This window comes from Quercus robur, chromosome 1 (genome assembly GCF_932294415.1).
Source record: "Quercus robur chromosome 1, dhQueRobu3.1, whole genome shotgun sequence".
Lineage (NCBI taxonomy): Eukaryota > Viridiplantae > Streptophyta > Magnoliopsida > Fagales > Fagaceae > Quercus > Quercus robur.
In genome coordinates, this window is record NC_065534.1 from 24050794 (window position 1) to 24068206 (window position 17413).

The following is a 17413-nucleotide window of genomic DNA, read 5'->3' on the forward strand; positions in this document are numbered from 1 at the left end:
ATGTTTACATATAAAAAAGCCCCATATAAATTTTTTGCCTTAGGCCCCAAATTTTGTTGGGCCGGCCCTAGTGAGTGTTTGGATCCGACTTATTTGCGCGTCTGCGTTTTACATCAAGTTTCGTCCTTCTTCTTTTTTTTTTTTTTTTTTTTTTCAAGCCGCAACTTTTGACTATTCTCCCATGAACAGTGCACCCGTGCACTGTTCACGAGTCCCACAAATAGTGCACTCGTGCACTGTTCACGGGTCCCACAAACTTCACTTTTCAGTCACTTTTTCATTAAAAATGGGTCCCAAGGCACTATTCACACATTTAAAAATTATTTTGTTACAGTATTTTCAGTTTTCAGCAAAAATAAGTTGTATCCAAACGAACCCTAAATAAAGAATTGTGGTTTGGTTCTATCATTATTTAGTTCACGATATTGTTTTATTTGACCCCTTAAAATTTTGATTAACATTGAACATTTAAGATTTCATTCAAATTAATAAATTTTGCATTTTTTTTAAACGAACAACTTACTCCATTGTGGTTTGACTATAATATGAGTCCAAAACTGAAAAAATATATCCACTTAAAAAAAATAAAGTATTGTGGTTTGGTTCTATCATTATTTAGTTCACGATATTGTTTTATTTGACCCCTTAAAATTTTGATTAACATTGAACATTTAAGATTTCATTCAAATTAATAAATTTTGCATTTTTTTTTAAACGAACAACTTACTCCATTGTGGTTTGACTATAATATGAGTCCAAAACTGAAAAAATATATCCACTTAAAAAAAAAAAATTATTCAGGGCCCGGGGGGGGGGGGGGGGGGCTTGGGTCCATCCCTGCTTGTTAAGAGTAAGGAAGAGTGATGATTAGAAGGATAATAGTGGATAAATATCCATTAAGGGTAAGCATAAATCCATTCCAAAATGAGTAATATCACTCAAAAACCATTATATGAGTCTTAATAATATAAGCATAGTCAAGAGTCCTGTAGTTCAACTAATACTTCCTAGTGTTTCCAATATCCCTTTGCCCAAAAATTGAATAATCTAAAAGGATAAAAACTATTGGATTTTTACTTATAAATAGAAGTCTCATAGGGAACAAATAAAGATAAAGATCATGTGAAACTAATATAGCATTAGTGAACCTAAATCCTTGAGTTTATACTTTTGGATTAAGTGGAGTCTTAATATCTTATAGGCAAAATATAATTTACTTTCATGTAGTTTGATACTATTACGATTTAGTTCACAAATTTTTAATTGCTATGTTTTACCCCCTAAGATTTGGAATAAGATGAGTTCTTTAGGATTCTATCAAAAGCACTCTTAAAGATTTTAGTTTAATCCAAATCCAAAACCTTAGGCCTCCCCTCCAATCAGCCCAGCTCAATTGGCAACTACTCAACCCAAAAACTTAACAAAAACAAAACTTAAAAAAAAAAAAAAGTTAACAAACCTATTAGCCCGATAGCTACAAACCAAACTTCAAAAGAAAAAGAAAAAAAAAAAAAAAAAGCATCAAGTTCTCTTTTCATAGATAATTGCATTGTAATATATTAAGATACAATGTATTTTATGTATTTTGAGTTTGTTGGTAGATGATTACATTTTAATATATTAAGAATCTTAGTTGATAATTGGTTAATACTATATGGATGCTTATTTGGAGTTTTTTCTTTTCTTTTTTTCTTTTGCTTATATTCTGGCCCCCCCTAAGTTGAAATCCTGGCTTTGTCCATGTTAACAAGTCTTGTGAAAAGAGAGCATATTGAACAATCACATCATAAAACCGTACATCAAAGGATATTTTATAGAAAAACTTAGCCTAACCCACTGGTAGCGCCAAGTGTTAATCAGGGTGGTCCTGTGAATACCTTGATTTTTTTTTTTAATATAACTTTAAAAAATTTGAGTTTTAAATTGACATGGGTCTTTTGAGTTTTGACCACTCTAGAAAAAAAAAAAAAAAAAAAAAAAAAAAAAATTTACCACTCTAAAAAAGACACTTGAACACCCTTAATAACAATTGAGCCCATTAAAAATAAAATTCAACCTCTCCAAAAAAAATTTCCATTGAATGTTGAAAAAAAAAATTGCAAGAAATACTATATTTATAACATTTTCGCAATATTTTCGTAACAAATCCTAAATAACTGGTTATTATTAATGAGTAGAAAATAATTTCAGTGGTAAATTCAAATTAGAACTAGTAAAAACTTACGACCTAGATTTTGTTGTGAAAGCGTTGCAAAAAGGCTATGGACAAACACTTCTTGAAAATTGCTCAAACAAACATATTAGCCTAAAATCTCAAATCAAATGTTTAATTGTGATTTTTTAAATTGTGTTTCAACTAGCTTATTTTAAAATTGCTATTTTTTTATATAAAAAAATGTACACTTTTCAAATAGCTAGTCTGTTAGTATTTACTTCAGTCTTTAACCGAATTTATTGGATTTATGTGATATATTGTTTCAAAAAGATAATGTATTTTGTTTATATTAGTACTTATTTAGGCAATATGTTAACAATTAAATAGGAGATCAGTACTCTCTCAAAAAAAAAAAAAAGGGAGATCAGTCGCTTAATAATTGCTTGGTTGTGTATATTAAAAAAGATATAGCTGATAATATTAATAATGAAACTATCATATCACACAACAATTTTAAAATTTGAAAACTTGTAAAAGAAAACTTTAAAACTTTATGTATATGAATATGTTTTTATTTTGTGATGTTAATATATTCAAGTATTATTATTGATAAATTTTTTAAAATTAAGTGTTTTTAATAACCACCCTGAAAAAACTTTTTAGAGCCGCCACTAGCCTAACCCTGTTATAATCATAGTAGATCTAATATGAGTCTTGAGCCTTACAACAAGCCTGCCCGGGGCCCTAATAGATCTAATATTTCTCCCAAATTCTATATGAGAAGCATGCAGAAGCAACTAGGAGAAAGGGACATGCTGAAACTATCGACAAGCTGTTAATCAAAAGAGACAAGTTGAACTAGGAGAAAAACTTGAAGAAGAAGAAGATGATGATAAAGTGTCAATCAATCTAATTATTTTTTGTCTATTCAGGGAAGACATCATTGTAAATAAACTTAATAGCGATATGATTATCACAATAAACTGAAGTGATAGGAAAAATAGTGACTCCCATGTCCTCGAGAAGAGAACACAACCAGATGATTTCAGTAGTGATGCCAGCCAAAGTACAATATTTAGCCTCAGTACTGGATTAAGCAACATCAAATTGTCTTGTGGTTGAATGCATGACATAGCAAGCAATATCCAGTGGGTGGCTGTAACAATCAGTGGGGTTGCCTACCTAGTCAACATCAGAATAGGCACGTAAGTAAGACTAAATCATTAGTAGAGCTGGCCTGAGGGGAAGAAAATCCCATGGACGTGTCCTTGAGAGTGTAGGATGCTGAGAACAACAACATAGTGAACAAAGCACGGAGTAGACATCAATTGACTATCAAGGTACACATTATGTTTTCCTCTCAAAAAAGAAAAAGAAAAAAAAGAGAAGGTACACATAATGTGAAATATAAAGACAAGTAACAATCATGTATACAAGACTACCAACTAATTGTCTGTAGAGGTCAGTATCAAGAAGTGGCTCGCCGTTCGTGGCATGAAGCTTGGTATTGGATTTAAAAGGCATCCCAGAAAGCTTTCATAACCAATGAGACCCACATGAGGGATGATCAGGCACATTTTGCTTGAAAGAGATCGTGGGTATCATTAGAAGAAGTGAACTCAAAACTGAAGAAATAGCTATGAGTGCCAAGATACTACTGTTCGAAGCAGTGGATATGTAAATGTTTTGAGTCTCTTGACATATAAAAGCAAGAGACCTTATTTGAGAGATGAAGAAGGAGGACAGAGTCATAAGGATTGGAGGAGAAGCCAGGTGTGAAATTGTAGTATTGAACTTGGTAAACCAAGCCTAAGGGGCTTCTTTAAGGCCATAAAGAGCTTTTTGAAGACAATAGACGATGTGCAGTGGGTGCTCTAAACTAGGTGGAGGCTGCATGTAGATTGCTTCTATAACATTGCCATTAAAATTAAGGAATGCATTTTTAACATCCATCTGAAAGAGAAACTAATAACAGATAGCAGTAATAACAAGGAGGGAACAAGCGCATGTAAGTTGAGTAATAGGGGCAAATAATGTCTCTTCACAATATATGCCATACTTCTGGGTGAAATCTTGAGCCATAAGACAAGCTTTATACCTGTCTATTGTACTATCAAATCGAGTTTTTTGATATTGTAAAACCATTTATAACCAACTACAAACTTTTTAGAGCCAACTCAACAAGATGCCAAGTTCAATTTTGAAGAAAAGCATGAGTTCTTCTATTATAGCAGTCTATCATAAAGGATTAGGGGAAAACCTCATGGTAGGAGTGGGATTTGAAGTGTAGTAAGGGCATAATAGCAATAATATTAAGTAAGATAGCGAGGAGATGCTCTTACTCGAGTAGGACAAGATGAAACATAGGAGCTATGAGAATCCTCATAACTGATGTGCTGGGAGATGCTGGAAAGGGCATAGTGGCAGAAAGAATTTTTTCAGGAAAGGGACAATTTTCAAGAAAAATACCAACATGAGGATTTTAAGGAGAGGAGAAGTAAAGGGCAAATGGCACTTGAATAGGTTGGAGAAACACGTGTTTTCTAAAAAATTCACAAGTTGAGAAATATGTAGCTTGCGAGAAAAATGATTGAAACATCTACATCCCTTGTATTCAATGTCATAACCAAGAAAACAACACAAACAAGAGCAAGGCTTGAGTTTGGTGTTTTCATAAGGTTGAAGAAAATCGAAGCATTGCATCACCAAAGTTTTTTTTGCAAGGAATAATTAGAAATTTTTTAAGATTGATGGAATTAAATTTTAACGTGTCATTTCTCACATTGGTCATTTCTCCTAGACTGATTCAGTAGCACAACTTGCTATGCCTCCTCCTTCATGATTTAGATATGTGCTTCAATGATACCTTTTCAAAGCCTTCTCTCTCTCCTTCCTTTGGGGGGCTTAACTTGTGCATTAGATTTTTTTTCTATTTTAAATGTAAGCAAGCTGTTCTGATCAGTGTAGAATTAGTTTTGCAAAATGCTCTTAGTGAAGTTCACAGAATGATGCAAGATGCAATTGCAGTATGATGGACATGAATGTGGAAGAGTGATCATTATTGGAGGTAAGACCACGTGGTATTTTATAATAAGTTTTACAATACAATGCGTTGATAATTTAGACTAATAAAAAAATTTCAAGGTAATTTAGACCCTAAGAAAATTTAATTGTTAACAATATGAAGTGTGAGAGAAAGACTGAATAACTTGTATATTGATGTGTGTGAATAATAATATACAATAAAGAGCCTTATATAGGCTAGGTATGTGTGTAGAACAAGTAATAGGAGTAAACTACAAGTACAGTATACTGGGCTAAGCCCAATGGGCTAAACTAGTCTAAGCTATACACTAACATCCCCCCTCAAACTCGAGGTGACAAGGAGGAAGCCAACTGGAGTTTGGATATAAGATCTCGAAGACGACCAGGCGGGTGAGTCTTGGTGAAGATATCAGCAGGCTGGTTAGCATAGGAGATGGAGAACAACTTGAGATTTCCTTTCTTAAGATGCTGGCGAGTAATGTGGCAGTCGATCTCAATGTGCTTGGTGCGTTCATGGAAGACATCATTATGAGCAATGTAGATAGCACTACGATTGTCACAATAAAGAGGAGTGGCAGTGGGCTGTGGAGCATCCATGTCAACCAAGAGCCAGCGAAGCTAGACAAGCTCGCAAGTGTTGTCAGCAAGGGCACGATACTCAGCCTCAGTACTGGAACGGGAAACCACATCCTGCTTCTTACTACGCCACGAGACAAGAGAAGTACCTAACAGGAAACAGAAACCTGTGATAGAACATCAATCAGTCGGATCACCTGCCCAGTCAGCATCTGAATAAGCATGAAGCTCGAGAGAAGATCGAGAGGAGTAATGTAGACCATGATAAAGTATGTCTTTGACATATCGGAGAATCCGAAAAACAGTAGCATAGTGGACAGAACGAGGGGCATCCATGAACTTACTAACAATACCCACGGCATGTGAAATATCCGGACGAGTAATAGTGAGATAGATCAAACTGCCAACCAACTGACGATAGCGAGTAGCATCGAATATAGGTTCACCATCCAAGGGTGTGAGCTTTGCATTATATTCTAAAGGAGTGGAAACAGTCTTGTTGTCGGTGATATCGACTTTAGAGAGAAGATCAGAAGCATATTTAGCCTGGGAAAGATAATATCCATCAGAGGATGAGGTAACCTCAAGCCCAAGAAAATAACTGAGAGTGCCTAGATCTTTCATCTCAAAATGCTGACTAAGGAAGTGTTGAAGAGAGCGGATACCTACAGAATCATCTCCAGTAATAATCATGTCATCAACATAAATGATAGGCCACAAACTGAATGACCCATTGTGATAGAAATTAATTAATTAATTAGCAAAGTTATTAATTAATCGATTTATCATGCAAAAACGTGGTAGCACAAACAAATCATTAATAAACTAATTATGCAGCAGAAAATAAATAACACGGTGATTTGTTTACGAATGGGAAAAACCTAACGGCAAAAACCCCATCAGGTGATTTTCAGGTCACCACTCCCGAAACTCCACTATTATCACAACAAGCGGTTACAAGTAAAGGAATCCCAAGTACCTTACCAACTTACAGTTGAACCCTTACCCCAATACCCAATTAAACTTGTTCTGTAGTGACAGTTCCCCTTTCTGATGCACGACTCCCAAGTACGAGACTAACCAATTGCGCAGATCCCAGTACGTGACTTCAATCACCAACTAAGAAGATTGTTGGTTGCAAAGTTCTTCAGTTCATCCACACGATGAAGATCAAGAAGATGCTTGGTCACAAAACCCTACGGTACACATACACAGCAACTTCTTCAAGAGAAAGAGATGAACTAGGGCAAGAACTTTGTCTTCGGTCACAATTTGCTTGAACAGAGTTTGCTCAATACTTGTGTAACTTGTGAACTGTTTGACGACCCTTAAAACAATCCTTTTATATGTCTAGGGTTCGGAGAAAAGAAAGCCCAAAGACATATTCACGGATCCCAAGAAAATCATATTAGAATTATGAAATTCTTAAACCTCGACAGATAGGAGGTGTCGAGCAGGTGTTGAGCACACCAGTCTTTGAAACAGCTTTCTTAAGCTCGATAGATGCAGCTGTCGAGCCAGCTGTCAAGCTTTAATAAATTTGTACTATCAACTTGTTTTCTTGGACAGACTTGAAGGTTTCAACATTTGATCTTGAAATATGGTTTCTTGAAGTATTTAAACACATCCTAAATCTACCCAAATACAAGTAAAGTGCGTTTTGTTAAAAGATAAGCCAATTACATAAAGTAGTGACATATATTCCTAACAAGTGAAACACATATGTCCTAACAATAAAGAAGAATAAGAGTGATACCAGCAGAGGATCTTTGAACAAAGAGAGTAGTGTCATGAGGACTCGAAGTGAAACTCTACTGAGCAACAACAGAGCTAAACTTTTCAAACCAAGCTCAAGGAGCCTGCTTGAGGCCATAAAGAGCACAGCGAAGGCGGCAAACTTGACTGCCTGAGTGTGGATAGCTAGGGGGTGGTTGCATGTACACTTCTTCATGGAGGTCTCCATTGAGGAAAAAATTCTGCACATCCATTTGATAAAGAGGCCAACAGCGAATAGCAGCCACAGCAATGAGACATCTGACAGATGTAAGGCGAGCAATAGGAGCAAATGTTTCCTCATAGTCAATATCATACTACTGAGTAAAGTCCTTGGCAACTAGGCGAGCCTTGTATCGTTCAACAGATCCATCAACCTTGGTTTTGATCTTGTAAACCCATCTACAACCTACTACAGATTGACCAGGAGACAAATCAACCATATCCCAAGTGTTATTCTTATGAAGGGCATCTAGTTCTTCGTTCATAGCTTGCTGCCAAAGAGGATCAATATGGACCTCACGATAGGTGTAAGGTTCATAAAGGGTGGCAAGAGCAAAATAGCAATGATAATCAGTGAGATAAGGGGGAGGAATGTTTATCCGAATGGAACGACGAAGTTCAGAACCAACAGGAGACTCAGGAGAGGATGGTGCCACAAGATCCAAGATAGGCGGGTCATATGCCGGGGACAGAACCGGAGATGAGTCGTTTGGAGAGGCAGTCGATGTTGAAGAATCCTCCATAAGTTTAGGATAGAGAGAGAGGAAAAGATCAGTAAAAACGGGAGACTCCGAGGAAGAGGACGCAGGAAATTGCTGAAGACTCGTGAGAGGACGATGTTCCCAAAACTCAATATGACGGGAGACACAAAGACGATGAGAAATGAGATCATAGCAGCGAAACCCCTTTTGAGATACACCATAACCAAGGAAACAATAGAGATGAGTACAAGGCTGGAGCTTTGTTCGTTCATGAAGAGGAAGAGAGACAAAGTAAGCACAACCAAAAACCTGAAGAGAGGAGTAGTCAGGAGTTTGACCATAAAGAAGCTTAAATGGTGATTTGTTGTATGTAGTTGGTGAAAGAATACGATTAACGGTGTATACAGCGGTGGGTGCGGCCTCACCCCAAAAGAGCTCAGGAAGAGAGGCAGAAATGAGAAGGGTGCAGACAACATAATAAATGTGACGATGTTTTCGTTCTGCACGACCATTTTGTTGAAAGGTGTAAGGAAAAGACCGCTGAGGAAGGGTACCATGACTGTCTAAAAAAGATAGGAAGGATTTATCATTATATTCTTGAGCATTATCTGATCGAAAGACTTTAACGATGTGATTGAACTGTGTTTCAATCATTTTATGAAATGTTTGGTAAATAGACACAAGTTCAGACCTTTGGTGAAGCAGATAAATCCAAGTATATTGAGAAAAATCATCCACAAATATGACAAAATATTTAAATCCCCCCTCAGTGAGAACAAGTGCAGGACCCCAAATATCAAAATGTATAAGATCAAAAGGGGCAGAAGAAAAGGAGTCACTTTTATTAAAGGACAATTTTGTTTGTTTGCCAAAATGACAAGAAGTACAATCAAATTTTTGAAACTGAACTGAACCTAAATGACCTTGAGAAGCTAACAACTGAAGACGAGATAAGGATGGATGACCAAGACAAGCATGCCATAGATCAAGTGAGGAGGTGGCAGTGGTAGCAGCTGCAGAAACAACTTGTGAAGGAATCTTCAAGTCATGAACCTCAAACATACGACCAACCTTACGGCTTGTCCCAAGCACTTGACCCGTCTGGGGATCCTGCACATCCACACCATGATTAGTAAATAGAAGATCTACGCCTAATTCACAAAGTTGACCAACAGAAAGCAAATTGAGAGATAACTTTGGAATATGAAAAGTGTCACTAAGGGATAAACAAGGAGAAGAGATTGTTCCTTTATGACTAACAAGCATAGGAGTTCCATCAGCAGTGTAAATGGTGATTGGATGTTTTAAGGGTGCCTTATCAGAAAATTGGGATTCATCAGGAGTCATATGGTTACAACATGCAGTATCAAAAAACCAAGGTTGTTTACTTGAGATGACAGAAAGGGTAGTGGAAGTGCGGGATAAAACCTGTTGAACAACTGCCTCAATATCAGTCGTAGTAAGTGAGGAAGCCAAAGATGGACCTATAGGAACTGATGGATCAAAAGGACATACAACAGTTGCCTGAGGAAGAGAAGCTTTATTCAGCTCTTGCACAAATTTCTGTAGTTTGCGACAAACAGAGATGTCATGGCCTTTGGCACGGCAAAACTTGCAGTAAGTACCTTTGGAAGACTAAGAGGTGGGACGTCCGGAGTTTATTTGTGGAGGAGCAGTGAATGCAACAATGGGAGGCTGTAGAGAGGGTGTAGCCAATACATGATCAGATGATGACATGTGATAAGTAGGCCGACAATTCTCCTAAAAAATGAGCTCCTTTACTCACTACAACAAAATGTATTTTCAACGATAAATTTTAGTGAGGAAAATTTTTTCGTCACTAAAAAGTACCATTTAGTGACGAAATTTACATTTTGTCACTAAATATAAAAAAAAATTAGTAACATTTAGTGACGAAAAATAAATTTCGTCACTATATGTTGGGTTGAACTAAAGGCGCCAAACTAAATTCATCTATAGCGACGAATTATTTCGTTGCTAAAAGTTTAAGTTTTTTGTGATGAAAACTTTCATCACTAAAAGTGCTGATAAGAATACTATTAGTGACAAAACCCATTTCATCACTGAAAGACACAAATAGTGACGAAAATAAGTCATCACTTAAAAAAAAATCATAAAAATTAGTATTATTATTAGTGACGAAGCTAATTTTCGTCGCTAAAGATATCTTATAGTGACGAAATATAAGTCGTCACAATAAGTTTTACATTAAAAATAAGTTCAGCCCCTTTTTATTTTATTTCACTTCCTCACTCTCTCACAAAAAACACACGCTGAAAACTATTTGCTCCTACACTTCTCACCGAAAACTATTTGCTCCTGCACTTCTCACCAAAAACTCCATTGCCATCGCCGATCCATCCTCACCTCAGACGCTGGCGATGCTTCAACTCCCGATCGCGACGATTCAGACGCTAGTGATGCTTCAGCTTCAATTACGACGGTTTGAAGAAATCCGTCGCCGATTTGAAGAAACCGTCGCCGATTTGAAGAAGCCGTCGCCAATTTGAAGAAAACCGTCGCCGATAACCACAACCCCAACCTTTTCGAACCCATTAGCGAAGATTTAAAGAAATCCGTCGCCGATTTGAAGAAGCCGTCGCCAATAACCACAACCCCAACCTTTTCGAACCCATTCGTGACGGTTTCAAAGTCGTCACCGCCGGCGATGCTTTAGCTTCGATCGCAACGGTTTGAAGAAATCCGTCGCCGATTTGAAGAAAACCGTCATCGATAACCACAACCCCAACCTTTTCGAACCCATTCGCGACGGTTCCGGCTACCAACGCCTTTACAAACCCATTTGCAATGGTTCCGACAACCATTCAGACTCTTGCGTGTAAGCCCCCTAACTTCTCTGTTTCTTTTTATTTATTTATTTATTTTAATTAAAAAAAACAATATTTATAGATTTAATATTTAAGATTAGTGATTGTTTTTATTGTGTTTATTTTTTTATTGTTGGGAACTATGAAAAAGAAACAATTTGCTTGAACCAATTTTACTATGATAGCTATCATTCATTAGTTGGTCAATTTTTATGTGGAAGTTACATGCTTGAGTTTCCAATTTATGTGTTGTGTATAGCTAAATGTGATGTTGGAAATTTGTTTTGTGGTGGGTTGTTGTGTTGGAGCAAGCGGGTGGCTTGCATGGTGTTATAAGGTCGTTTAAATACATATTGGGAGTGTATGTTTGTGTGTGCAATGAATATTTATTTAAGTATTAATATAGCAGGAAGTGAGCCACTCAGGTTGTTTCTTTCTAAGTTTCTGCAAAGGTTGAGAAAATATGATCCCCTTTTCAAATAAAAGTTTTGAAATAATTTTCCTAGATCCATATAACTTACAGGACCCTCAATGATTGCAAATTTGATAGAAAATTAGAAACTGGTCCTGTTAAGCTAATATTTGATAGATCCCTGAAATGAGCAATTCAATTAAAAATTTATTATTGTAATAATAAATGGGGATTAAATATTGGTCCTTTTTACCCTCTTACATAAAAATAAATTGATTGTGTGTGATTTCGATACTTACAACTACTGTATCATTGTGAGATTGGATATGTAAGGAGCAATTTGCCCAGCCAATCCACTTGATGACAAGTTCCTAATTAATAGAAAATTTTCAGTTATTCTAACATGATAGATTGTACTAAGATAGTTCTTTAGCTTATTTGAAGGCATATACATACAGTGATGTGATTGTAGGAGATTCAAAAGCATTATAGGTACAGTTTAATCCATCCCACACATACGCTGTAGGGGCATATGGATTGCCTTGCCAATTTCTTGTTACTCCATAGATTGTCTTGATGTTCTTGATCGCATCAACTAATGTTTTGAATGCATACAAGAAATTATTAAAAATTGAGATCAAGAATATTAGGACAAACTAAAAACCTTAGTAAAGAAAAATAATGCATTGTGAATAACTTACCATCTTGTTGGTCTGTTTGAGATTGTAAGAGCTCTACAACCGTGTAAACCTCAATGGCATTGATGAGTGGTGGAAGAGTTGATTGTTCAATTTTACAGAGAGCAGACTCAAATTTTCCCCCTTTCAAGGCTAAAGGGCTGTATACAGTAGTCGTGTGCAGGTACTTAGGAATAAAAGGTCCACCCCATAACTCCCCATTTAAAGAAATGTTGAATACTCTAGATTCGTTTGCTTTGAGAGCTTTGATTTTAGCAATGTGGATGTAGACATAATATTGGGATGTGTTATCAGGGGGCACCTAGTTGAATGTCATGGGTGCACTTGCGTTTATTGCTATACATTAGGAGTTGTGATTTTAATTTATTGGTGTGGTTACTCTTAATGCATTGTTAGAAATGTTTCTTATAACATAGATAATGTTTTCACTTTACAATTTTAACGAATTATTGTTTTTATATTTGTGCAGATTTCTTATTGGTGGCTTTTAGGGGATTTACTTTTGGCATTACTTGAAGACATATGAGAACATCTTCCGTTAGTTCTAAAATAGGGTTTAGGTAGAGTTATTGTATATATTGCAAACAATTATTGTATGGAAGGAGTTTGAATTGGATACTTGTTTTATTTTTTACTTGTGGAATGTATGGATCTTTTTTTATAAATGTGTCGTTGAAATAAATGTGTAATTCAAATGTGAGGTTTTAATAATGTAATGACAGGTTACAGGTTAATATCAAAGCCATAAAAAAAATAAAAATAGAAAATAAGTTTTAGTGACGAATCTTTTCGTCACAAATATAACAACAAAAAATTGTTTTAGTGACGAAAATTTCGTCACTAAATATAGCAAAATTTTGTAAGAAATTGTTTTAGTGACGAAAATTTTCGTCACTATATATGCCTGGATTTTCTTAAAAATAGTTTTAGTGACGAATTTTTTTGTCACTATATGTACCCAAACATAGTTTTAGTGACGAAATTATTCGTCACTAAATATGATTTAGTAAACTAAAGTATTTTTAGTGACGAAATATTTTCGTCACTGAATAGTGTTTTTAGTGAGGAAAACATTTAGTGACGAAACGTTTTCGTCACTAAAAATTTAAAAAAAAAAAAAAAAAATCAAATCGGACTTTTAGTGACAAAATTTTTCGTCACTAGGGCTTTTAGTGACGGGGCTACAGTGACGAAATGAGTTTCGTCACTAAAGGTCCTTAGTGACGAAAAACTGGACTTTTAGTGACGAATTTTTTCGTCACTGAAAATACATTTTGTTGTAGTGACTGCAGTATCAAGAGAAGGAGTAGGAGATCGACTAAGCAGAGAAGCCCTAGTAGGCTCAAAATCCTCACGTAAACCCATCATGAAGTGCATAAATTTACGGCGATCCCGATATTTGACAAAGAGCTCAATGTCCTTAGAACACACCAGTGGAGGATTTGCAGCAAAGAGTTGTTCCTCCATAGAAGAAGTCTGAGAATAAAAATCAGAAATAGACTGACCTGTCTCTTGGCGCATTTGATAAAGTTTTGATTCAATGTGGAACTCCAAGCTTGAATCATTAGTGCAATTATAACGATCGGCCAAAAATTTCCAAGCAACCTCAACATTTTCAAGACGAGGAAGAAGATTATGAATGGAGGGTATAGAGGTGTTGATAAACCAAGACAAGATCTTACTCTAAATACTCTCTCATTCCTCTAGGCGTTCTTCATAATCATTTGTTGTAACAGCAGTCTTGGAAGACTCTTCAGCAGTTGTGGCTTTGGACTTAGGGTTTGGTACTGGCTTAGGAATTGAACCAGTCACATATCTCCACATTTTACGAGCCTTGAGAAATACAGTCATATTCTGAGACCATGTGTGATAGCTAGTAGGACCATCCAACATAATGGTGATAGAACGTATGATATCTCGTTCATTTTGTTGAGCCATAATAAAGAAAATAACCAAAAAGTGAGATTTAGAGACCTCAAATACAGAAACGGAGCCCAAAATCGGAATCTACGCAAAAAACTAAGCAAGACAGGTCTTGTTGAAAATTTTTGACTTGGTCAAAGTCAAAGTCAACGGTCTGGTCAAAGTCAACAGTCAACGGCTAACGTGTGCTAACGTGGCAGTGTGACGTCACCTTAGGGCTGATGTGGCAGTACGTGAAACGAAGCAGGCGCGTGGGGCGTGTGGGAGAGCGTGGAGGTCGTGTGTCCTGGCGCGTGGGTGCATGAGAGATACGGACAGCGCGTGCTCGTGAGGCAGAAACTTCAACCGATGCGTGGGGGCATGTGTGAGGTGGTTTTTGGCCGTTCTTGGTTGGGTTTTGCTCGGGATTGGCTATTCTGTCACTCTATGCCTTTGCTTTGATAGTTGGATGAGCAGAACGATGAAATCCGAGAGTTGCAGGGGCTGTGGGCATGACGGCGGTGACTCGCTTCTAACAGTGACTACTGGATGAAGGCGAGGGCAGCGGAAGAACGCCGGAAATGTCCATAGGAACCAAAAAGTCAGAGGAATGACTTTGATACCATGTTAACAATATAAAGTATGAGAGAAAGACTGAATAGTCTTTATATTGATGTGTGTGAATAATAATGTACAATAGAGAGCCTTATATAGGCTAGGTATGTGCGTAGAACAAGTAATAGGAGTAAACTATAAGTACAGTATACTGGGCTAAACCCAATGGGCTAAACTAATCTAAGCTATACACTAACAAAAATAACAAGAAATAACTCTAAAACCATTCATATTTGAGCTCATCTTTTTTATACAGTTCACAACAATATAATTTTGGTCTATCCCAAACAATAAAAAAGAACCAAAAAAAAAAAAAAAAAAACATCTAATTTCAATCAATTAACTCACCAGAAGGTACTCACAGCAGGAAAATTGCCTGCTCAATGCTTGTGTCTTGCTTTAGAAAGAGTTTTTAATAAACCCTTGACAATCTTCCAAAACCAAAACACATTCATAATTGCCAACACAGGAGGCACCACAAGCAAGTTGTAGAAGCCAAAAGGAAAAATTTTCTTGACCTGAAATAAGAAATAACAGTTCAACTCAAATGCTAGTATTGATAAATGGGGAGAGTAACCAGCCAACCTTCCAAGACAGTGGTGTAATTATTTGAGTTTGACTATTAAAGTCCTGGTTTCCATTTTGTCATACTATAAATTCGACATAAGTGTTGCAGCTTTTTTTTTTTTTTTTTTGGGGGGGGGGACTTCATCCAGCATCATGGACCCAATTATAAGAGATAGTTTATAATTTTAATTCTGGCAACGAGCAATCTAGCGCAATAGTCCATTCAAGCCATGAAAGAGAGGAATCCTTGAAATCATCATGATTTCTATTTACTATGATTAAGAAACAGGGAGAAACCCTTGGAAAGTTTAGGAGTATTTGGTGCTATTCATCCCAAATGCAGTGACCATCTAGATTTGAGCAAATTATGCCATACTAGGAGAGGAGAGCCTAAAGGGCTTGGATCGAAGAGACCGACATTATGCTTCAGAAATGTGCAACGACTGATTGGTCTGATAATAAGGGCATTGTAAATGCAAAACTTAACAAAAACTTCAAACCTAATCACAATTGACTGGATGTGAGCACATGCAACACGTGTGGCATTTTTTTTTCTTTTAAAAAACTATTTAAAATAGATGAAGTGTAGTTATAATCATAAGATGATAAGAACATAGTACAGTTTTTCCCCCCTGCTAAAGAGAATGAAGTACAACATATGAGATAAAAGAAATATGTGAATAGATGTCAGAAGATATTTAGCTACAAGAGAGAGAGAGGGAATGAAGGAGAAAGTGGCAGCAGTAGAGAACATGGGTTAACATCAAAAAAAAAAAAGTAGGGAACATGGGTTGGAAGTTGAATAATTGTAGTTTAATCAAATGAACATTATTTCGTTTGGATGTAACAGCCCATTTGAATAGTCACGGTTCACCACTTATTATGAATTAAAAAAAAAATCAAAAGCTAGATCTAGAGATGTTCATGCATTTAAAAATTGTTAAAGTTAAATAAATAACAAATCCAAGAAGGAAGTGCTTGACAGCAAGTAAGCATTATATGTTAGTAGTTGACACTAAAGCACACAACAGCAAAGAAGAAGAAGTCTATAACATTTTTAGCAATACTTTCACAATAAAATTTATGTAAAAAGTTGTTATTAGTTCTAATTTGAACCCAACATTGAAATTATTTTTTTACTCACTAATATTAACTAATGACAATTTGTTACTTAAAATTTATTATGAAATATTGTGAAAATATTATAGTAACATTTAATTGTGATTTTTTATTTTTATTTTTTATTTTTACTTTCTTTCCATGCATCCATACGTTTCTTTTCCTTTTCTTTTCTTTTTTTCTCCTCTACACATGTATTCCCATCCCCACTAACCCACTCCTCTCATCTTGTTTTTATTTTTCTAGTACTCTTCCTCCACGGTCCACACAGCGTGTCCTCTCTACTTTTATTTTTCTTTCTTCATCTCTAGCTCTCTCTTTCTCTCATACTCTCATCGTGTCACACACACATTACCGACAGAGAACAAAGCCAGAATTTAAAGTTTGATTCGCCCAAGAGAAGAGTTTCTGAAGAGAGGGAGCTGCGTGATGTACTCTAAAGAGAGAAGAAGAAGTAACATAAAGACATGCTATGTTTCTCTGGAGATGGTAGTGGTAGAGTTTTTGAAGACATGATGTACTCCCAGCAGTTGTGTTTCTTTTTCTTTCCTTTTTCTATGTGTGTGTGTGTGTGTGTGTTTTTTTTTTTTTTAGGTTCAGATTCAAAGGGAAGCAGGGAACCATGAGAAGCGATCTGATCACGGTTCTCAGAACCGTGAGGTCCGACTGCGGTTCGCACGGGTCCTTGCTTTTTTCCCATAGAGCGGTTCTTGAGGCTAAAAGAACTGCAAAAATGAGCGGTTCGAGGTTTCCCCGGTCAAATCGTAAGGTTCGGTTTGGATTGTACAGTTCGAGTTTCTGAAGACATGATGTACTCCCAACAATTGTGTTTCTTTTTCTTTTCTTTTCTTTTTCTCTGTGTGTGTCTGTGTGTGTTTTTTTTTTTTTTTTTTAGGTTCATATTCAAAGGGAAGCAGGGAACCATAAGAAGCAGTTTGATCACGGTTTTGAGAACCGTGAGGTTCGACTGTTGTTCACACGGGTCCCTGCTTTTTTCC

At 36.3% G+C, this 17413-nt stretch overlaps 1 protein-coding gene and 1 long non-coding RNA gene across 3 annotated transcripts in view; one reads left to right on the forward strand and one right to left on the reverse strand.

Moving 5' to 3' along the window:
* Positions 1-3317: 3317 nt before the first annotated feature.
* The window catches only part of LOC126726348 (uncharacterized), a 67658-nt gene continuing 53562 nt past the window's right edge, over positions 3318-17413 (reverse strand). Inside the window, exon 10 of one of the 2 annotated variants that reach the window (XM_050431639.1) lies at positions 3318-3337. Coding sequence is in view for 1 of the 2 variants with exons in the window: in XM_050431657.1 (XP_050287614.1) it covers positions 15110-15247 (138 nt within the window). In the remaining variant the exon portion in view is untranslated. Of the gene's footprint in view, positions 3338-15101; positions 15248-17413 lie in introns of those variants that run through there. The other variant, XM_050431657.1, reaches the window with a different exon arrangement.
* LOC126726418 (uncharacterized) lies at positions 10523-12846 on the forward strand. The gene is made up of 2 exons (XR_007655861.1): positions 10523-11113; positions 12682-12846. It is a non-coding gene; the product is annotated as an uncharacterized LOC126726418 (long non-coding RNA).